General features: G+C 37.6%; 1 protein-coding gene across 9 annotated transcripts in view; it reads right to left on the bottom strand.

The window, feature by feature from the left end:
- The window catches only part of NPAS3 (neuronal PAS domain protein 3), a 957,467-nt gene that overhangs the window by 637,300 nt on the left and 296,530 nt on the right, over positions 1-23,637 (bottom strand). For 5 of the 9 annotated variants that reach the window (XM_027521413.1, XM_027521415.1, XM_027521414.1 and 2 more), the window contains 2 exons: positions 12,694-12,938; positions 12,535-12,585 (listed from right to left, as the gene is read on the bottom strand). In XM_027521413.1, the coding sequence (XP_027377214.1) occupies positions 12,535-12,585; positions 12,694-12,938 (296 nt within the window). The remainder of the gene's footprint in view (positions 1-12,534; positions 12,586-12,693; positions 12,939-23,637) is intronic. The other 4 variants (XM_027521416.1, XM_027521418.1, XM_027521417.1 and 1 more) reach the window with 1 other exon arrangement.

Raw genomic sequence — 23,637 nt, 5'->3', positions numbered from 1 at the left:
AGGGACCAAAACACATGATCCGTATGATCCCTAAACCGAAGATTCTACTGGCCCTCTTTTCTCCTGTCCAGGCTCTGACATTCACTGACATATTATGGACCCAGAAAGGATGTGAAAAGCTGCAGCCAATCAGTATTCAAAGCCACATTAGTTTTACAGGTGGAGGTCATCACATGTTTATTAAGATACAGCTAAGACTTATGCACAGCATCTAGAAAGCTATTCCTGAAAATTAAAGCAGTACAATTTCAATCATATAAAGCAGTCAGAGGTGACTCCTTTCTTTGCTATGCCCATAAAATATTGTTATCTGCAGAGTGCTGAAACTATATATTGTGCTTTGCAAGAGGTGATAGGGCTAACAAAAGCCATTAGAGAATTCCAGCCCTAAAGAACAGAGCACATAAACTTGAAAGTCCTAAATAAGTGAGCACAGTGCCACGTAAGGCAATGCCACAGGACCCCATGACTAAAATATTACATTATCAAGTAATGGGAGACTTCTTAAATTAAGTTGAATGTGATACAAAACTTAAATACATTCCCTAAAATTCTGTCAAGTGTAAAAATAAATAAAAAATATACAAAGTTCTAGATTAATATTTTGTCTACATCATATGTTTGGCACTTGACTAATTTAAAACTTGACTGTGTGCTTATTATCCTCTCTTATTTATAATGATTGCACATATGCAAATCCTGATAATCACCAGATAAATGTTTTTAAGAGAAAAAACTATATCATATATATTTTAACCTATAGCACAGGGCGAGACATACATTCACAGAAAGGGAAATTAAGAAAAAGAAGGAAAATAGAAATATTAGTAGAATGTGAAGAGGGAGAGCCTGTGGCTTTTGAAGTTATTAATAAACAGCTTCAAGAAACCCCATAGTCCCAGGAAAAGTTAATTTGAGACAATAATTGCTAAATTGTTTCTAAGGAATTTTGGGTCTTGGGTCAGAGGATAAGTCACCACCCAGATCAGAATCACTGACAAAAAGAAAATGCAAATGAGAAAACTGAGGTCTAGATAGGGTTTTATTAACCTAGGTCACATGGTATATTTAATTGTGTCAAAAGCTCTCATCTTTTTTCTTCCCCCTTTTTCTCCAAAATTTATTTCTCAAGAAATGGTAAATACCTTCAAGGTCAGGTTCATGCCTCATACTTTCTTTATATGCCCCCAGAATATTCAGCAGGCGACTCAGAGGACTTACTAAGAGAAGGTACTCAAATAGAGTAAATATTTGTGTCAAATAGACTTGAATCCATACACTCAAGACACTTAGGGTTTCTTTACATGATTTTTTAACTTTCAACTCCCCAGCCTGCACATTACATGAGAGAAACATGTTGGCAGGGGAAGGCCATTTCATGGTATGACTGATCCCAGAGTTGGAGACAGTACAGGGCAGAGATGGGATACCAATCCTCCTAGTTCTTCCTACCCCATACGCTGTTTAATTTCCCCTTAGTTTCACACTATTTCCATCATTTTCTCTACGTTTTTCTTCTGTCCTGCCTTGTGTTTTTGCTCTCCCTTTTTTCCTTCTTCCTAGGCTAGGACATAGCCCCACCTCTAGCTCCCATCAGCACTGTTTAGCTCTGTTAATAGCAATGTCAACACACAATCCAATTCTATACAATTTAATTGGAAAACATGGCTGAATACTTACTTTCCTGGGTACTGCACATGAGGACATAAACATACATAAGATGACCCAGACTGTTCCCTTAAATAGCTCATAGTGTAAATATAGGGAGAGAAGTATATAATGAATTATGAATTCATACTAAAGCAACAGTAACCTATAAAAGAAATGACCAACATTCTGGGAAGGAGAGAATATTTATTAAGCAAGTAAATCTAACCTGGCTTTTGGAAGGTGAATGAGAATTCAGCAAAACCAAAAGAAGGAAAGGACAATCCAGTCAGATGATGACATGTACAAAGGCATAAATGTTTGGTATGGGGCAGTCAGTGTTGCTAGAGAAAAAGGAGATGACTATTCAGAGAGGAACAGATGGATGAATCCTGATGTAGGATACAAAAGTACACAGGCACTCTTTTGTCCACATTCTCAGAAGTCTCCACAAAAATTCCCATAAGAGATATCATTTTTGTTCACCCCTCTTATACCTTTGCCAGCACCATGAAAAGAGCTTCTCCTACAAGTATCTGCTGCTGCGTGGCAGGAGGCAGATCTGAACTGAACCCTAAGCAGGAAATAAAGTTCAGCCAGAGCTATGGCAAAAAGTAGAACCACACAGCTAAGCCCAGCCTAGATCTGCCAACCCCCAGACTATGTGGAGACATGAGAAGAGTAAAAGCTTTATGTCATACTACTGAGATGCTATGATTGCTTGTTACCCTGGCAGTGTAGCTAACTTTGTGTTGTTGTGATTGTTTAGTTGCTAAGTCATGTTCAACTCTTTGGTGACCCCATGGACTATAGTTCTTCCAGGCTCCTCTGTCCATGGGATTTCCCAGGCAAGAATACTGGAGTGGGTTGCCATTTCCTTCTCTAGGGGATCTTGCTAACCCAGGAATCGAACTAGTGTCTCCTGCATTGACAGGAGGATTCTTTATCACTGAGCCACCGGGTAAGCCCATAGCTAACTAGCACACCAGAATTTTCACATGTTCACAGTCACATACCCATAAATACACTTTCTTTAAGTTGATGTTTGGAGTTGAGTCTAATTCTGGATACTCAATAGTGCTAAATGGACTGAAAAGAATGACAAACAAACACTGCAACAGCAGCATGTGGCAAGAACCCAGCAGTGCTTTATATATTCGTCATGCCAAACACACACTGCAGTCTCCTCATTCATAGACAGTAAAGCTTTTCCTGATAGCATGTGAAACTTTACAGAATTAAAGTCTCAGAGAATTTCTCTACCATTATTAAGCCCACATTTGTTAGAAAGCCCTTCCTGTCCTGTATCAGACATGGAGATCCTATTGGTGTGTGCTGATATTAAAAATGCTCATCCCACCATAATGCAAAACTAAAGAAAACAAAAGGCTAGTATGTAAATTAGGGCAGAAATAAATGAAAAAAAACAAACAAACAAAGGAGACTATAGCAAAAATCAACAAAACTAAAAGCTAGTTCTTTGAGAAGATAAATAAAACAGACAAACCATTAGCCAGACTCATCAAGAAAAAAAGGGAGAAGAATCAAATCAACAAAATTAGAAATGAAAATGGAGAAATCACAACAGACAACACAGAAATACAAAGGATCATTAAAAGACTACTATCAGCAACTATACGCCAATAAAATGGACAACTTGGAAGAAATGGATGAATTCTTAGAAAAGTATGACCTTCCAAAACGGAACCAGGATGAAATAGAAAATCTTAACAGACCTATCACAAGCACAGAAATTAAAACTGTAATCAAAAATCTTTCAACAAACAAAAGTCCAGGACCAGACGGCTTCACAGGTGAATTCTACCAAAAATTTAGAGAAGAGCTAATACCTAATACCTACTCAAACTGTTCCAGAAAATTGCAGAGGAAGGTAAACTGCCAAACTCATTCTGTGAGGCCACCATCACCCAAATATCAAAACCTGACAAAGGTGCTTCAAAAAAAGAAAACTACAGGCCAATATCACTGATGAACATAGACGCAAAAATCCTTAACAAAATTGTAGCAAACAGAATCCAACAACATATTTAAAAGATCATACATCATGATCAAGTGGGCTTTATCCCAGGGATGCAAGGATTCTTCAATATTCTCAAGTCAATCAATGTGATACACCACATTAACAAATTGAAAGATAAAAACCGCTGATAATCTCAATAGATGCAGAGAAAGCCTTTGACAAAATTCAACACCCATTTATGATAAAAACCCTCCAGAAAGCAGGCATAGAAGGAACATACCTCAACATAATAAAAGCCATATATGATAAACCCACAGCAAACATTATCCTCAATGGTGAAAAATTGAAAGCATTTCCCCTAAAGTCAGGAACAAGACAAGGGTGCCCACTCTTACCACTACTACTCAACATAGTTTTGGAAGTTTTAGCCACAGCAAAAGAAAAAAAAAGGAATCCAGATTGGAAAAGAAGTAAAACTCCCACTGTTTGCAGATGACACGATCCTCCACATAGAAACCCTAAAGACACTAACAGAAAATTACTAGAGCTAATCAACAAATATAGTAAAGTTGCAGGACATAAAATTAATACACAGAAATCCCTCACATTCCCATACACTAACAAAGAAAAAACAAAAAGAAATTAAGGAAACAATTCCATTCACCATTGAAACAAAAAGAATAAAATACTTAGGAATAAATCTACCTAAAGAAACAAAAGACCTATATATAGAAAACTATAAAGCACTGGTGAAAGAAATCAAAGAGGACACAAATAGATGGAGAAATATACCATGTTCATGGATTGGAAGACTCAATACAGTGAAAATGAGTATACTACCCAAAGCAATCTATAGATTCAATGTAATCCCTATCAAGCTACCAATGGTATTTTTCCCAGAAGTAGAACAAATAATTTCATAATTTGTAGGGAAATACAAAAAACCTCAAATAGCCAAAGCAATCTTGAGAAAGAAGAATGGAACTGGAGGAATCAACCTACCTGACTTCAGACTATAGTACAAAGCTACAGTCATCAAGACAGTATGGTGCTGGCACAAAGACAGAAATAGAGATCAATGGAACAAAATAGAAAGCCCAGTGATAATTCCATGCACCTATGGACACCTTATCTTTGACAAAGGAGGAAAGACTATACAATGGAGAAAAGACAATCTAACAAGTGGTGCTGGGAACCCTCTTACCTGTTGGTGGGAATGCAAACTAGTACAGCCACTATGGAGAACGGTGTGGAGATTCCTTGAAAAACTGGAAGTAGAACTTCCATATGACCCAGCAATCCCACTGCCGGGCATACACACCGAGGAAACCAGAATTCAAAGAGAAACGTGTACCCCAATGTTCATCACAGCACTGTTTACAATAGCTAGGACATGGAAGCAACCTAGATGTCCATCATCAGATGAATGGATAAGAAAGCTGTGGTACGTATACCCAATGGAATATTACTCAGCTATTAAAAAGAATACATTTTAATCAGTTCTAATGAGGTGGATGAAACTGGAGCCTATTATACAGAGTGAAGTAAGTCAGAAAGAAAAACACCAATATAGTATATTAATGCATATATATGGAATTTAGAAAGATGGTAACAATGACCCTATATGCGAGACAGCAAAAGAGACACAGATGTAAAGGACAGACTTTCGGACTCTGTGGGAGAAGGCAAGGGTGGGATGATTTGAGAGAATATCATTGAATCATGTATATTACCATATGTGAAATAGATCACCAGTCCAGGTTCGATGCATGAGACAGGGTGCTCAGGGCCAGTGCACTGGGATGATCCTGAGGGGACGGATGGGATGGGGAAGGAGGTGGGCGGGGGGTTCAGGATGGGGGACACATGTTCACCCATGGCTGATTTATGTCAATGTATAGCAAAAACCACTACATATTGTAAAGTAAGTAGCCTCCAAATAAAATAAATTAATTAAGTTTTAAAAAAAGAACCCACTAAAATGCAGCATGCACAAAGATGTTCATTGTAGCACTGTTTGCCAAATTGTAAACAACAAAAGAAAAACAGTGAAATGAATTATATAACCGATACTAGGGAAACCTCATTCATTTTTTCACTTTTCATTCATTCATTCACTTACTACTGTGTCTCAGAAGGATTTAAAGTGGTTCATATAATGATTTATTTATACAACCATGAAAAATTATGTTAAAAAACATGTGCACAATGAGAAATTCTCATGAATATTAAGTGGAAAGGGTGGGATACAAGATATTGTGTGTGCAAAAGTAAGATTAAAAGCTAACCTTTGTTTAACATGTACAGAAGAAAGGGAAATACATCAAAATATTATCAATGGTATTTGTCTGGGTGGTAACATTATAGGTGAATTTTTTCTATCTTTTTACTTTTATAAGTTTCATAAACTGAGCTTATAATTTTATAATAAAGCTTGTATGTATGAAAAATATTAAAAAGATAAAGATAATTTTAACACCAAAAAAAATGAACTTCTTTCAGAAGTAATAACTTTGTCAGAAAGATATAAAGGGATTATAGCATATAATTAAAGATCCTTCCTCAAAGCATATCTAAGGAAAGGCAGTTGTGCTTAGTGGCTCAGTTGTGTCCAAATCTTTGACACCCTATGACTTGCCAGGTTTCCTCTGTCCATGGGATTGTCCAGAAAAGATTGCTGGAGTAGGTTGCCATGCCCTCCTCCAGGGGATCTTTCCAACCCAGGGATCTTCCCAACCCAGGTACTGAACCCAGGTCTCCTGCATTGTAGATGGATTCTTTCTGTCTGAGCCACCAGGGAAGCCCAAGAATACTGGAGTGGGTAGTCATTCCTTCTCCAGGGGATCTTCTTGACTCAGGAATCGAACCTGGGTCTCCAGCATTGCAGATGGACTCTTTACCAGCTGAGTAGCTGAGCTACCAGGGAAGCCCAGAAAGGCAGTTTTATCATAGCATATTTCCATATACTAGTAAAACTTGTCACCTGCTACCAAAATAAACAGCAATGAGCATTGTCAGCTTGGATTTTGGAAGGTTCTGTTTCCATGTGGTGCCACCACTGACTTTCAGATCAGATCAGATCAGTCACTCAGTCGTGTCCGACTCCTTGCGACCCCATGAATCGCAGCATGCCAGGCCTCCCTGTCCATCACCAACCCCGGGAGTTCACTGAGACTCACGCCCATCGAGTCGGTAATACCATCCAGCCAGCTCATCCTCTGTCGTCCCCTTCTCCTCCTGCCCCCAATCCCTCCCAGCATCAGAGTCTTTTCCAATGAGTCAACTCTTCGCATGAGGTGGCCAAAGTATTGGAGTTTCAGCCTTAGCATCATTCCTTCCAAAGAAATCCCAGGGCTGATCTCCTTCAGAATGGACTGGTTGGATCTCCTTGCAGTCCCAGGGACTCTCAAGAGTCTTCTCCAACACCACAGTTCAAAAGCATCAATTCTTCGGCACTCAGCCTTCTTCACAGTCCAACTCTCACATCCATACACGACCACAGGAAAAACCATAGCCTTGACTAGACAAACCTTTATTGGCAAAGTAATGTCTCTGCTTTTGAATATGTTATCTAGGTTGGTCATAACTTTCCTTCCGAGCAGTAAGCGTCTTTTAATTTCATGGCTGCAGTCACCATCCGCAGTGATTTTGGAGTCCAGAAAAATAAAGTCTGACACTGTTTCCACTGTTTCCCTATCTATTTCCCATGAAGTGGTGGGTCCAGATGCCATGATCTTCGTTTTCTGAATGTTGAGCTTTAAGCCAACTTTTTCACTCTCCACTTTCACTTTCATCAAGAGGCTTTTGAGTTCCTCTTCACTTGGGATGAGGCAAATAAAACAAGAGTCTAAACTAGACAGTCAGGCTCTCAGTCTACTGAGGGTAATGGAGTTAAGAACAGGAACCAAGTTTCCATCTTCTCTCCCATTCTCCTAGGCCTATCCTGTGTTTAGTCAATCAGTCGCGTCTGACTTTTTGTGACCCCATGGACTCTAGTCTGCCAGGCTACTCTGTCCATGGGGATTCTCCAGGCAAGAATACTGGAGTGGGTTGCTGTGCCCTCCGCCAGGGGATACTCCCAACCCAGGGTTAGAACCCAGGTGTCCCACAGAGCAGGTGGATTCTTTACCATCTGAGTCACCAAGGAAACCCAAGAATACTTGAGTGGATGGACTCCAGGGCATCTTCCTGACCAAGGAATCGAACAGAGGTCTCCTGCATTGCAGGTGGATTCTTTACCAGCTGAGCTACCAGGGAAGAGTGATAGGAAGCTCTTTTTCAGAACCTAAGGAGTCACCATTAGGCATTTAGCTGTTTGAAAATAAAGACTACCACAGGTTGATATACATGCCATGTACTGCTTCTAAGAATTTTCATTTTACATGACTTTTTAATAACAAGGAATATGACACTTGCCCCCAAACATGAATGTCACTTGGGAGAGGTAACATAGTGTCAGCACACAGTAAAATGCCAGAAGAGAAATCAAGACCTTTGAGCTGCTTAAACCAAGAAGGCCTATCACTCAGCCTGTCTTGGAATCTCTCCCTTTTATGGAACTAGAACCATTTTATAAAATACTATTCATATCTCAGAGACAATCATTATAGTAGTAATTCAGTGTTATTCTGAAGGATGTCCTATACTCATTTACCCTATATGAATAACATAAATGAATCCATTAGACATCATTGCTTAAGTAACAGTATGGTCTTTAGCTAAGAATAGATTCTATGTTGCTTAAATAAAGACCTGAAAGTTTCTCCTCTCAGAAACATCTACATTAAGTCACACAGATACTTGAAATAGTGTAAGGAAATTCCATGAAAATATTCAAGTTCTTCCTTAATGTGTCCAGTCGATTTCAATCACGAGTTGTCTTGCATAGTTTTCAATTGTTCCCTTCCAAAAGCTAAATATGTCTTGTATTTTACATACTGTAAGATTGCGGCCTGTCACACATATAGGAAAATTGTTGTTTAAAAGCTGCAATGTTTAAAGTGAAATAAAACTTATGCTTACAGTGGTAAATATTCCTGGATTAATAGAGTTGCAGCAGACACAGATATACTCCAAAAACTGACTGAAGTCTGTGGTATTAGAAAGACAGAAAATTTATCTAGTTTTAGCAAATGTCAAATCAGCAGCCATTACTTTGAAGATTAATAAAAGATATAATGGCTTCTAGATAGCCTCTAAACAGAGATTACTATGAATGGAGAAGTGATTTACCAACAGTCACCACAATGAGATTTCTTTAAAGGTTACAATCATCAGTTATTTAGCTGAAACACTGCTGAGAATGCCTGGTCATTTCTTGAATAATGCATAATGTTCATTGTAGATTTGATCTGTATTATAACAATAGAGATATTTCTAAAATAATGGAAAAAAACTATCTGTTACCTTCCAATTGCTTAACATATCATTTCCATGAAGTAATTGACTCAGGACATATTACACACCGCCACCTGAGTGTGCTTTCTGCAAGCACAACTTGCAATAATCTGTACACAATGGGCATCACAAAACAAACTCATCAACCTTTATAGACTTTTAAGAAAAGATATGATGAACACAGGGCAGAATAAAGAACCTTTCTGAAGCAGTAAATTAAAATAATTAAATTTCTATATAGTTGTTTGGGACAAATTTAAATTTAAGCTTTGAAATTTAATTATTAACATGAACAACTCATCACATTAAAAAGATGCTGCCTACATCATGTAAGCACTTTTCATATAAATTTCCAAATGCCTTTAGGTTTATTCAAGAGACTGCTTGGAGAAGCACGAAGTATAATGTCTACTGTTTTATTGTTGGATTATGAACTGCACTTCACATGATGCTGGAGGCTATTTATATAAGCTTGTTTATCCATATGAACTTCTTCAAGGGCACAACATAGAAGACCTTAGCAAATTAAAATGAATTTCTTTTGATGTTGTTGTTTCATGAATGTTTGATCAGAATGAGTAGCAGGTTTGCATTAAAGAGGAAAGCAATAAAATATACATATATTGTACAGCAGAACCAGCTTACCGAAAGCACCCATTGCATTCCTAGCAACCTTTGAGAGCCAGAGTAAACAGTAGCAAGTCCCCTACTTCAGTACAGTATAGACTTCAGTTCTAGACTATCATCAGATTTCTAATAGAGGGAGTAAACATGTGACAACTGGATGATCTGTGATAAACTGGATAAAATTTTTTAAATAATTAAGTCTGGTATATAAATTCCAATCTTCCCACTTTTCTCACTGACATCACCATGTTCCTCTATAGACTGAACTTATCCTATGAGCAGAGACAGTATTTTATCTTATTTTAATCCATCTTCATCATTAGTATTTACATAGTTAAGTTGACTGGAGGTCACAAAAAAAAAATGAATTATTAGCCATAGTCCAAAGCTAAGAGCATTCTCATCTGGATGATGAGATAGAAATCAAATGATGATGATGATAGAAATCAAATATTATTGCTAGAAATAATATCTGAAAGAGCCCTAGACAGAAAAGCAAAACAATGGGATTCTAATTTTAGATCTTCTAATACTTAACTGTAGGAGAAGGCAATGGCACCCCACTTCAGTACTGTTGCCTGGAAAATCCCATGGATGGAGGAGCCTGGTAGGCTGCAGTCCATGGGGTCGCTAAGAGTTGGACACGACTGAGCGACTTCACTTTCACTTTTCACTTTCATGCACTGGAGAAGGAAATGGCAACTCCAGTGTTCTTGCCTGGAGAATCCCATGGACAGAGAAGCCTGGTAGGCTGCAGTCCATGGGGTCGCACAGAGTCGGACACAACTGAAGCGCCTTAGCAGTAGCAGCAATACTTAACTGTAAGCCCTTTCTACATCATTTCCCTCACCTGTAAAATGAGGGCTTAGTTCTATACTATCTATAAGTATGCATCTCTAAAAGGCCATGATTCCAAAAGCAAGCAGAATTATCACATTGTAGAAGAATGAACAGGGCTTCCCTGGTGGCTCAGTGGTAAAGAAACCACCTACCAGTTCAGGAGACGTGGGTGTGATCTCTGGGTCAGGAAGATCCCCTGGAAAAGGAAATGGCAACCCAATCCAGTATTCTTGCCTGGGAAATCCCATGGACAGAGGAGCCTGGTGGACTAAGGTCCAGAGGGTCACAAAAGAGTCAGACATGATTTAGCGACTAAACAAGAGCAAGAAGAGTAGACAGACCATGGAACCACTAGACTTTTCTACTTTGGCAGTAACCACTACCAAGGAAGACTATAAGCTACCAACTCTCTTAAAGAAAAGATGGAAGTAAAAGATAATTATGTTAAACAAGTTAATATAAGTTCCTCAGTCAATGTATTTCAAATTGAATAAAAAGATTAAGAATATATTTTATATTCTTTTGTGATTTCTAACCTGCTACATGTATCCATTCGTCTTACATGATTTGGAATAAACACAAAGACAACCTACTAAATAAACTCTTAAGTATTTACTAGGATTATACTCACATCCTCAGCTTTGGAAAATTCCCGTTTTAGTATCTGGAACATGGACTGGTATATTACCAAGCTGACATCAACATTCTTAAGGGTAGAAGGGCTGTGTAAGGAAAGCATGAATGTGCCTTGGTCTATTTGTCGTGTGCTTCCTCATATTGACACCCTGCCCTTGAGAACTATCTCTGTTGTATGTTCTTCTCAACCTTCAAATGTCATTCTTATACTTAGAGCAGGAGTCTGTGAACTATGGCTTGTGGGCCAAACTTGGTGGCAGCTGCCTGCTTTGCAAGTATGGTTTTATTAGAACACAGCCATATCTTGTTATTTATATTTGTCTATGATTGATTTCATTCTGCAATGGCAGAGTTGAGTACTCCCCCAAAACTAAAATATTTACTATATATGGCCTTTACAGAAAATGTATGCCAACCTCTGCCTTAGAGAAAAATAACCTGTTACAATTTGCATTCAAATTTTCCTTCTCTAATAAGCATAAGAAACAGAATCCCTAAGTAATGATAACAAAGATGCAAACAGATTCACACAGGTATCTACATACATATGATTACACCTCTTAGCACAGAATCATCAAGTCACTGCTGTTGAACTTTCATTTTATTTGAATCCTATAAGAAGTTATAGCTTTCCCCAGTATCCTTCCCTACAACAGCCAAGAATACAGGGACTTCACAGGTACTCATCAAGGTATAATCACATAGCTAAGAATCTAATTCCTCCCCCAGAGAAGGCTGCCTGCAATTCCATCCCATGTCCAGTTATTCCATGCTCACCAAGGGCCTAGATACTAAGTTAAAGCAGAAAAACCAACAGATCCCATTCCATGCCTTGAGTGATACATTGTTAAAGAAAATCAGTGGCCAACACCACATGTACATCAATAAATACATGCATGCATATTCATATACTTAAAATCTCATTAGTTATTAGATGTTTCAAGAGCATGCAAGAAAATAACCCTCTTGAGTATCAAGGTAAAAAAGACCTAAAGTTTTAATAAATTTTAAGGGTAAGTACATCCAGATTGGGAGCATAAATACATGTTTATATTTATAAATTGTAGGCATTATATATAAAGAGTTGAAACAATACATAGATTGATCACTTTGTTAGTCAATAAAATCATTATTCAAAATGCCTGCTACAACTGTACTCTGCTCTTTGCCTCTCTTTGGTAACTAAAATCAGAAAATGTTAGTCCTAACCTTTACCAAGTATTCTCTTAACCACCCCCCACTTAATAATAATTTGCATGTATTAGCATAACATAAGTTAAACCCAAGAAACATTTTAATGTAAGTCATTCCATTCTCATTTCCCTGAAACCTTATCTAAAGTGATAGACTATTTAGGCTGACAGACTTTTTGAAAATAAAATAGAAATAGAAGAGGTTTATTTCACCTTCACATGGTGTCTTTCTCATGCAGAGTTCAGATTTCCACAATTGTATCCCTTTAAAGGATTTGATATGCAGGAAAAGAAGAGAGGATGATGGTAAACGTTTCATCTCAGAGACACCAACAGACCACATTCCAGGATCAACAGGGGCTGAAACCTTACCTTTTACTGACGTGTTAGGTGGAGGGCCTTCCATCCGCAAGTTCCATGGAGGGTCCCCCTGGTTAGCAAAGTCCCTCATTTTCAGGTAACTGATTGTAAGTCGAATGATGGAGGCCTTGTCAAGCTGGCTAGTGATGGCTGCAGGAAGAGGCAACAACTTGGCCAATTCATAGAACTCAAAGTTTTCTTTTCCCCGGCGGGACCGGGCGGCGTCCCGGGACTTCTCCTTTCTCAATGCTTGTAAACTGGAATCAAAGAAGTGAAAAAGTGCTGTTTAGAACGTGTGATTCTGTCAATCAGACGAACACTGCTTTTCTTTTTACTTCATCTGTGCCCGCCCCTCCCCGCAACCAGCAAAAACTACCAAAATTTTCTTCAAAATTTCAGGGCCACGGTAAAAGGAGTTCCAGACAAAGACCACTAAAACCATAAATTCTACCTCTGGGCTTATATGCCATAAACTCATGTGCAATGAGTAAAAATAGTTTGCTTGTTAAGTTTTTCCCTCCAATTACCCAGGTACTGAGATATAGTCATTGTTTTTGAGACTAAGATTTACAGGTGATGCTTGCTATTATCAGCTATGAGCAATTTAAAAGACGGTGATTATAATTACATATCTGCATGTGTGAGTGTATGCTCAGTTGTGTCCAACTCTTTGTGACCTTATGGACTGCAGCCTGCCAGGCTCCTCTGTCCATAGGATTCTCCAGGCAAGAATACTGGAGTAGTTGTCATTTGCTCCTCCATGGGATCTTCCTTATCCAGGGATAGAACCACATCTCCTATGTCTCCTGAATTGGCAGGCAAATTCTTTACCACTGAGCCCCCTGGGAAGCCCATTTATAGATCTATTTTTAAGCCAATGGCTTTGTTCATTCAACTATTATCACTCTGGGATCTTAAACCCTCAAAAGTGTAGTTGCTCAGTCATGTCCAACTCTTTGTGACCCCATAGACTGTAGCCCTGCCAGACTCCTTTGTCCATGGGATTCTCCAGGCAAGAATAAGAGTGGGTTGCCATTCCCTTCTCCAGGGGATCTTCCTGACCTAGGAATTGAACCTGGGTCTCCCTCATTGCAGGCAGATTCTTTACCATCTGAGCCACCAGGGAAGACTAAACCCCCAAAAGGATACATTTTAAAAAATGTTTTCTATTACCATCTCGAGGAACAAAGGCTAAACAAAAACACAGTTCACAGAATTAACAAATAAAATGCTGATGTGCTTCCAGCCCTCAATAAGAATCATAACCTTCAGTCAGATAAAGAAAAACTCTCATTGAAAATGATGATTTCAGTGGAACTTTATAAATGCACTGGTAATTGGTTGATAAGAGAATACTTTAATTCTTTATTAAGGAGCATACATTCATAGATGGATAGATTCTCTAAGATATTAGAGAATAAAATATATCACCCAGAAAAGTCAAACTTTAAAATAATATAAATTTAATGTTGAAAGATAAAGCCCCATATGGGTTATTAAAATTTATAAACATTATAGACATATTACTTCACAGAAGAGGCAACAGGTGGGATCCAGCATTTTCCTTTAACTATTTATGCACATTTCTGTTTGAAGTTTGCTCGCATTGCTGAGGGCAGAATCTGGCACAACTGAAGTTATATGTGAGTATCTGACAGGAGAAATCCACCTACTCTGAATTGTTCTGTTTTGTGTCTGATGAAAAATAAAATTCAAAATCAGACTGTGATGATAAATAATTGGGCAATATTTAGAGTATCAAGGTATTATTAACATCATATATAAGTATCCATTTTATCGGGCTTTGAAAGCATTTAAAATCTTTGAATCTAGCATCCTGGTTTTCCCCAATATAAAATATCAAGAAAGAGGAGCAAGACCAGAGGAACAGGTCAAAATAAGTCGAGTAGTATGGCTTCAACCTCTTAATATGAGCAATAACATTCCATATTACCTTGCTGCTGCTAAGTCGCTTCAGTGGTGTCTGACTCTGTGAGACCCCATAGACAGCCCACCAGGCTCCCCCATCCCTGGGTTTCTCCAGGCAAGAACACTGGAGTGGGTTGCCATTTCCTTCACCAAGGCATATTACCTTAGACCATATCTGATATTGTTCATAGTGGAAAACTGTTTTCACTGCAGACACTTCAAGTGTTTTACTGAGTATCTATGTAATTTAAATAGCTCCATGATGTTTGGGTCAAATACTTGCTAGGCTAATAGCCCAACAGGTTTCATGTTTGCTCCATTAATAAAATATTTGACATTAGCCAGTTAATGTATTTCTCAGAACTAGACCAATTAACACTACCATTTTCAGAGTCAAAGCAGTCACAGGTGACAAATCTTTGTCCTGATATCTCTGGTGATAATCTTCAGTGGAAACATCACTAATTTATAAAGAAAAGCTATATCATTTTGTTTCCCAAAATTTTAGCTGACCTCCATTCAATTATTCAAATGCTCCATGTGGCTGATTGATAACTAGGTACACGAAAGCAAGAGATGCCTTAAAGTCTAACCAAGTACAAGTAAAATCTGAATCTATGTCAACATCTTAGGATAAAACAATGATTCATAGCCCTCCTCTACCCCTATATAATAAAAGTAATCTATCTAACACCATTTAAGTCAGCTGTACCCAAAGAACTATGTCACTTGACATGTTTTATCTACCACTTGTAGAGTGCAGGGGTTCAAGTTCAGTGCTTTGCTCTTTTTGTGTTCTCATAATCGAATACTACTCCAGAAGGTGGGCTGAACTTATATATAAATTTTTTTTTTTTTGGTCCTATAAGTGACTATGATGGAGCTCTGGAGCAAGGCTGCTAACTCAAGGGCTTGCAGGGTTAAGGCAGGGAATGTCAATGAGTAAAGAGGCCTGATGCTGACTGTGGAGAACTGGAGGATGACAGCCCAGGCAAAGGAAAGCATATACAGTTTTCGCCTTGTGTGTGCTGCTTTGGGGGAAGGCTTACATGTGCTGCCAGATTTCAGCTACTGCTGTTTCTAGTAAACAAAAAATCCGAATTTTTACATAGTATTTCCAAGTTTATGTTACATTTTAAGCTTATGTTAACTAACTGGCATTTTTGAAAAGCATGCAAGCCAAATAAAACATGCCATTTGGTCAATATGGAGCAGGGACTCATTTTGCAATTGGGTAATAATTCAGGAGGTCAATTCTGCCAGAAGTTTCACATGGATGTTATATGTAATTTTCCTTATATATGTCATTCAGTGGTCACAAATGGATTCATCTGATACCTAATCAATATTACTAACATTCATAATGGGAATTTCTCTATTCACCTGAAGCCAATTGAGGATTAAGCAATATTGTGAAATTGATATTTACTGTATGGGCTTATCAATAACCTAAGGAAAAAAACTAATCCTAAGGTAGAAAAGCCAAAGATCACAGGGAGTAGCCCAGTGGGCTCCAAGGGTGAAGTAGAGTGGAGATGACTTTTTTGGTCCGCTCAGGGAAGGTGGGGTCTACGGACACTCATGCTTTGGGGTTCCTCGCTTAAACACTGCCCTCTGACACTTGGCTTTTCTAAAATAGCACTTACTTTATGTGCTTCTATATATTATCTTATCAGTTCTTCTCTATCACTCCCCCCCTTAAAAAAAATCTCTTTACACACACTGTGTTACCCTACTGGAGTAATCTTCCTGTCCATAATCTTAATAACAAAGGGTTTCCATGACTCCCCACCACATCATTATGCAGACACCACAGTACAGAAGATTTCCAGAATGAGGGCACTGTGTCTGTAATAAGTAGTAATTGGTTTTGAGGGCAACAGCAATAAAATACAGTCAAAGGATTATAAAGGTTGTGGAGATACTGATACAATAGATGAAGCTAAAGACCTTAAGACAATGACAGATTGTGGATTAATCTTTTGCCTGCTTTTGTGAAGTAGAGCCTAGTTAGAAGTAATTCTCACACTGAATTAAGGACTACATTAAAACCTAACCTAAATTTGCATTTGTACATTGTGTTCTAAATCAAAACATTACAGTTGCATTTCTAAATACTAGAGAAAGAATGGATTGACTGTGAGTAAATGTTACTGCCTGATGTCTGCCACCTAAAATGTGACTAAGTAGTACGTTACTTCTTGAGCCCAAAATTCCCACTACTTTAATGCTCTTCCACTTAGACTCTGAATAACAGAAAATCCTCCACAAATCAAAATTTTAACTCTGTGATGACACAGTATCATCTTCATTAATAATTACCACCAACAACAAATCAACAACTATTTTCAAAGACACACATGCATATCTGAAAATCATATCCAAAATAATGTGTGTGTATGTGTATATATATATATATATATATATATATTTGAGGGTTTATTAAATGATTCTCAAATTTTCAAAAGGGATCCATCACTCCATCCAAAAGAATAATGATCTAACATATAGAATTTCTTCTTATAAGGATTATAAAGCTGGATTCTGCTCTCTTTTTGCCATTGATGTTGCTAGAATTAACTTATCCTAAAAATATCCTTGGTTAAAATAATATTATTTAATGTATGTTTTCACTCAACATCTTTAAGCAACTTTTACATATTTATAAAGTTATACCTTTAAGCATATACCTAACAAGCAATCAAAAAAGAGTTTACAAAGAATGAAGATTCAGCAGTCAGTATTTGTTAAACATAAAGTTATTTTTTGAATCCTCCATGTATTTTAAGTTCCTTTGGCAAGCTGTATGTTTCATGGAAAGAGTTCCAATGAAGGGATTCTGAGATCCACTTTGGCCATTGTAGACATTATAATTCTAAGTCACTATGTTGAACTTCAATTTTATCATCTTAGACCATGAGGATGACAAAAAAGTAGCATTTGGCAAATCTTCTGGGACCACTGCAATGGCTCACATGATAATTTCATAGTAATATATTGTAGACTATAAAGAAGTGAACCTCCCTTGGACAGTTCTATATTGCAACAGTTAAGATAGTCTGTAAACTCTAAACGTGGTAGAGTCTCCTTTAGAGCTTTACAACAAAGAATTTTAGTAAGACTGAAGAATGCCTAAATGTAGTCAACCTATACTTAAGCTTTCTTGGAAGCACAGATGTTTGGAGCAGGGGCTCCATGTCCACAGCATCACACAGGTACTAGCTGGCAATCTTGGACAGAAGTCTCAGCTTCTTTGGACCTCAATTTCCTCATCTGGGAAACAGACATTATAGTAGAACATACTTCACAATATCTTCAAAGGAGTAATTGAGCTAATATATGTCAAGTGCTAAATGCCTTGACATATATTACTTACAGCTGCCATGTTGTAAATGTTACATAAACATGGAAAGTGAAAGTGAGAACGTCAGTTGCTCAGTCTGTCCAGCTCTATGCAGCCCCATGGACTGTACCCCGCTGGTTCCTCTGTCCATGGAATTCTCTAGGCAAGAATACTGGAGTGGGTTGCCATTCCCTTCTCCAGGGGGTCTTCCTGACCCAGGGCTCCTGCACTGCCAGGAGATTCTTTACCATCTGAGCCACCAGGAAAGTCACTATAGGCACTGACTACTATTATAATAACTTTATACCTAGGAAAAAGCCTGACTGTTTTAATCTTAGTACCACATCTGATCACCACCTTGTTCCTCCAGAATTCTTTACAATTTTCTTTTAACTAGTAGCATCTTTCCTATCATTTTATTTTTCATTCAGGCTATAGTTTCTATAATTCTAAATACCTATGTTTTTTACTCATTGTTTCTCAAACTCCTTTCTTTATGCCACTTATGACTTTCATTTTTTAGTAAATTTTACTTCCCATATAGTGACAGTAGAAATTAAGTCAGAGAGCTGACTTCTGCTTGGTGATAACCCTAAAATTGCCTATTTATTTAAATGCCTCCATGTTCTCTCATGCTTCTCACTTTCTGCAAGCTCTGTCTGCTGCCTCTCTCAGCATGTCTTCCACAATAGCAGGAGACAGAGGGTAAGTGCATGAATTCCAGAGCCTGTGCTTAAATCCTGGCTCTATGACTAATTACATAATAATTAGTAAATGTTAGCAACTTACTTAACATCTTTTGCCTCAGTTTCTCACCTGTGATATGTGATGATAATACTGCTTCATAAGGCTCCTGTTAAAATTAACTGAGGTAGTTAAAAAAATATTTATAGTGGTGCCTAGGACACAGTAAAACTGTATAAGATGTGTTAAATCAAAACCCAAGCTTATGTCACACTAACTGTTGTATGCTTTGAGGTCCTTTATAATTTATACTGTGTTCTCACCAATAAGACTTCCATCTACTGGTTCTGACATACCACACCATATACTAAGTGAAATAAAACTACTTGATTGCAGAGATATTGATTTTTCATTATGTTCCTCCTTACGCCTAGGTCTACCTGTCTTTTACTATAGGTATACTCAATGACTTGTTCAAATAAAAAATGCATGTCTCATTAATGGAAGATGAAATGTTTATAAATAAGTGATTTCCTATGCTAAGAATAATAAAGGATCATTTTTTAGTTTCCTAAAGTAGAAAAAACTGACATTCAAAATTGACAAGCAATTTTGTTTATAGAGAAAAATGAACATCCAAACAGTAATTAAGGGAATGGGCGGGTTACTCGGGAAGACTGTGAAAGCTTCTATGGAAGACTTCAAAATTGCAATGATAATTATTCATCAGAAAGAGTATATGTGTATTCCTAGCAGGAAGAAGATCTTTCAAAGCATCTCCTAAAACATCACAAATCTGAAAGCTCTGTCTGCCAGGCAAAGCTCCAAATCCAGGACCATGGAGAGCTCACCCAGAACACTTGGAGCAGGGAAGAAACTTGGAAGGACAACAGCAGTTTCCAGTTCTAGCCTCCATACTGGGGGCAAGGCTGAATCATGAAACTCTACTTGAGCCAGAAATGAGACAGGAAAAAAAGGTAAAAGAAAGTTCTGTTGCTTCTTAGAAAAAAAAAAACAAAAACCAAACAGGCACTGCCACTATCACAAAGCCAATATTATGAAATTGACTTAGCACTTGCAATCTCTCCGAAGCAGTCTCAGAGTTGGATAAAGGTGTCAATTGTTCACTGGGACACTTGTCCATAGTGGAAAAAGCAGGTAACTTTGGATGTGATGACTCATTAAAAGAACTAAGTTGTCTCTTGTGGTTTGTCAAATTTAGCTTTGCAAAGTTCAATTTCTTTGGTTTTCTACTTCACAGAAATGGTGATAGTGATTACAGAAACAAGACAGTTGGATATTTACAGAATGTAACAGAGCAGAAATAGTAACTGTCCCAGAGGAGCCAACAGAAGTAAGTCCCCTTAGTCAAATGTTTCTTATTCAATGACTTCTTCACAGCCAGATATCTATCAGCTATTTTTTAATACTTTATGGAATGATTTCTTATATGGACATTATCAACAGATCCATACTCTCTCTACATAAAAATCCTCTCTCTAAGCCTCAAAGTTAACACCTTCATGTAAACTTTTAGACTATAATAACTAGTCTTTATAAAAGAACACGGCAGGTTTTGGTCATTAACTCTAGGGGAAAGGAAAAGTAGAGTAAAAACCACTTTAAATTTTACCTTTTTAAAGTACTTCTAAGGAGCCAGACAGGCAGTTTTTTTTTTTTTATGGATTTTCCTACTTGTTTTGCTTAGGAGAATCCAGCACTAGACTTCTACTATTTATCAATTAATCTGGCATGCAGCCTCAAAGGAAGAAGGTCGACCTGTATTAAAAATGCAGCCATCAAAAATTCATCAAAGGCTGCAGCATTTTAACTCATGAACCTTTGAACACCTGCATACTTGTCAGATCTCTGGTCATAGTTAACGGTGAAATCTATAGTTACTCCGGTACCTACACCTGCCCTGACATGAGCTGAATGAGGCAGCTTCCCAGGGAAAAAGTACAGTAAAGATTCTATAAGCACTGCTTGCCCTTCCTTCATTACTTTCAATAAAACAGTCCACCACACATTGGCATCACAGAGAGTTCAAAGTCAATCAAATCAGTCCACTGCAAAGAATAAAAATCTTTCAGAAGTATTTTCCCCCCATGATTGTAAATACCACCTTTCTTACAAGGTAATATAATTGAGAAATGCATAAAAAACTGTTATCTGGTAGGATTATGTACAACATAACTCCCAACCCGAAATCTTTTAATGCTCTTCAAGAAAGGGTAATAATTTCAGAAACCTTCCTTTAATGTGTGAAGAAAGCAGTATAGTACATACTGGAAGTTAAAACTGGAACCTTCAAGTTCAAGGTAAGAACTCTGCTGCTTAACTAATGCACTGCTCATAGCTGTCATCATTAATTTATGTTAGCCTCTGTAAACATCAAGAGTATAATAGGCCAATTTCACAACTAAATATAGATGCACATTTTGCCCTTATATAAATGGCAGATTGCTGCTGTAGATCATCGCTGCAGCAACACGTCAGTAAAGATGCACTGTTTGATGGTCTGATGCTCACACAATATATAAAACCAGTTGTAATGGTTGTTTGGAAGCAAAGTGTAACATAGCAGCAAAATTTCATTTGTTCCACAAACTCAGGATATATTAAGCTTGGCTGACAAAGACTGTTTGATGTGCTAAATCAGTTTGACCTTCATTCTTGCCTTATTTTTCTCATTTAACAAGTGAAATTACCATTATTTTTCCCGCATGTAAGAAAATATCATGAAATTGATTGCTTAAAAACATTGTCAAAAACATGTGCAACTGCTAACATGCAATAAAGTATTAAAATCAAGATGTATCTTTAAAATCTTTAAACTATGATATATTCTGATTGAATAACCATGACCTATTTTTGACTTGTGGTAAAACAGATCCAAAGAGTAATTAAAGCCATTCCACTGAATGCTTTCCCTCATCTTCAGAAAATGCCTTGTGTATGTTTGAACTTAATAATTAAATTAATTGTTTTAGCCAATGAGCATTCTTATTCTTAACACTTTAAGTAAGAGGATTTAATACCAGAATGAGTCATTAGAATAGTAATAAAGAAAGCTGAGAGGTCCGCACAGTCCTTTTCAACCAGTGTTCACCTTGATTCAAATAACCCTTGAATGAACCACAGCAAGACCCAACTATTCATTGCATGCTTTGGTGTCTGCCAAAAACCTCCTGAATCAAAGTGTTTTGTTCTTCATTTTCCTCCAGAACTTTAAGCTACCAACTGGCAGTTCCATAATAATGACAAAAAAAACTGCAGTTTTATCAAGTAATTTCTCTCCACCCAATAAATAGCACTTTACCTTGGAGCAACTTGTATATTTCACACCTTAAATTTCTATTTACCAAATCAGCTAATCACTTCACAATTGAACTCAGAACAAAAAAAAATTATCAATTAAAGTGGTTGAAACTCCTGCAAATTATCATTTAGGAATGAAGTAATTGCTTTCATCAGGGCAGAAAAGCCCGCCAGAACAGAAATGTCACTTTAGATTAGTGTTCTCACTCCTGAAGCTATGGATGACACAGCTGATATAAGACGAAATGCCAAGACCAATCAATTGCTTTTGTGGCTCTGCTCTGAGCTGCTGTAAAAGGGGCCATTTTCTAGGATCTACTCTTCATTATAGTAAATGCTATCTCCTTGGTAACATAATTCCATTTCTCATAAATTCTGTCTGAGAGCATTGTCCTAACAATGGATGTTTGTGGAAAAGAATGCTGTTGGTTTAATGCACAGAATTAAGTGTGAATGGCTGTCAAACTGCTATAGTTTACTAGTTCTTAAACATAAATTGAAGTCTCATACATTAGAAAGAATTCTTGGGGAGAAATGAATGTCCTGAACAAGGGTAAGATATTGTATGTGAAGGTTCTGTGCGACTGGTTTAGAATTTTGACTATTCTAGTATTTATCTGTCCTGTACATGAAATCAGTCAGCTCACACCAGAGGTGGGTGAACACATCACTTACTTTCTCAGCAGTATAGTTTGCAAATGTGAAACCTCAGAAGCAAATACGGACTCATTAGGCAACTGCATGCGATTTGTGAATAGCCACAACTGTGTTAAAAGGAAAAAAAAAAAAAAACACTGTTCTTTGAGCTGAGCCATTCCTGGAAAGCATCCAGATCTTAATTTGTATTGTTCATCCCCCTGAAGTTACAAGATTCTGGGTTGCAGGCTCCAATTAAAAGGAAATTGAAGAAGCTAATATAGTGAGAAAGCAGCAATACCCTGCACTGCTCTCTTCAGGTCTGAAGTTTAGAAAGAGATTCAGGATCACGGGTCTTTGCCCGACATGGGATAAAGGCCTTTCTCATCCTGGTGAGCACACATGTGTAACTTCGATTAGCAGTAACAGAAGTCGTGAGCATACATTGAGAGGGAAGTCTACTGCTAAATATTTGAAAGGGTCAGAGCATCTCCGCTGAAAGGCAAAAATGAGAAGGAATGGTGGGCACTCTGTGATGGCAGGACATTTTACTAACCATGCAAAGGGATTTCTATCACTCCAAGGGACTATAGTTTTAGTTTTCATATCAATGACAGGAAAGTACATGTGCTGTTTCTGCTTTTTAATATTGAATAGCATCAAAAAGCAGCATAAACCTTAACATCATAGTAACACTGAATGACAACAAACATCTTTGAACATCTACTAAGTTTCAGGCTCTAAGTATTTTAAACACTATCCTACTTAATTCACCATTGTCAATATCAGCAAGGATGGACAGGGGAAGTAACAGCATCTATGGAAAGTAGATCATCTCCACTATATATATCTGACCCTAAAACACTGCTATTTTAGCCCCTGTTTTGGGGGGCCACTATATTTATGCTCTATTTCTAACTTTCTGCCCTCATCCCCACAAACTAGGAGTTTTCTTGTTTCAGAGAGAACTTTCCCTGGATCCTAGACTTTTAGTACTAAAAGGATGGGCCTGGGCAAACCAGAACAGCTGATCACCCTGGAAA

This window comes from Bos indicus x Bos taurus, chromosome 21, assembly GCF_003369695.1.
Source record: "Bos indicus x Bos taurus breed Angus x Brahman F1 hybrid chromosome 21, Bos_hybrid_MaternalHap_v2.0, whole genome shotgun sequence".
Classification (NCBI taxonomy): Eukaryota; Metazoa; Chordata; class Mammalia; order Artiodactyla; family Bovidae; genus Bos; species Bos indicus x Bos taurus.
Note: the sequence above shows the minus strand (reverse complement) of the source record. Positions and strands in the feature narration are given on the sequence as shown.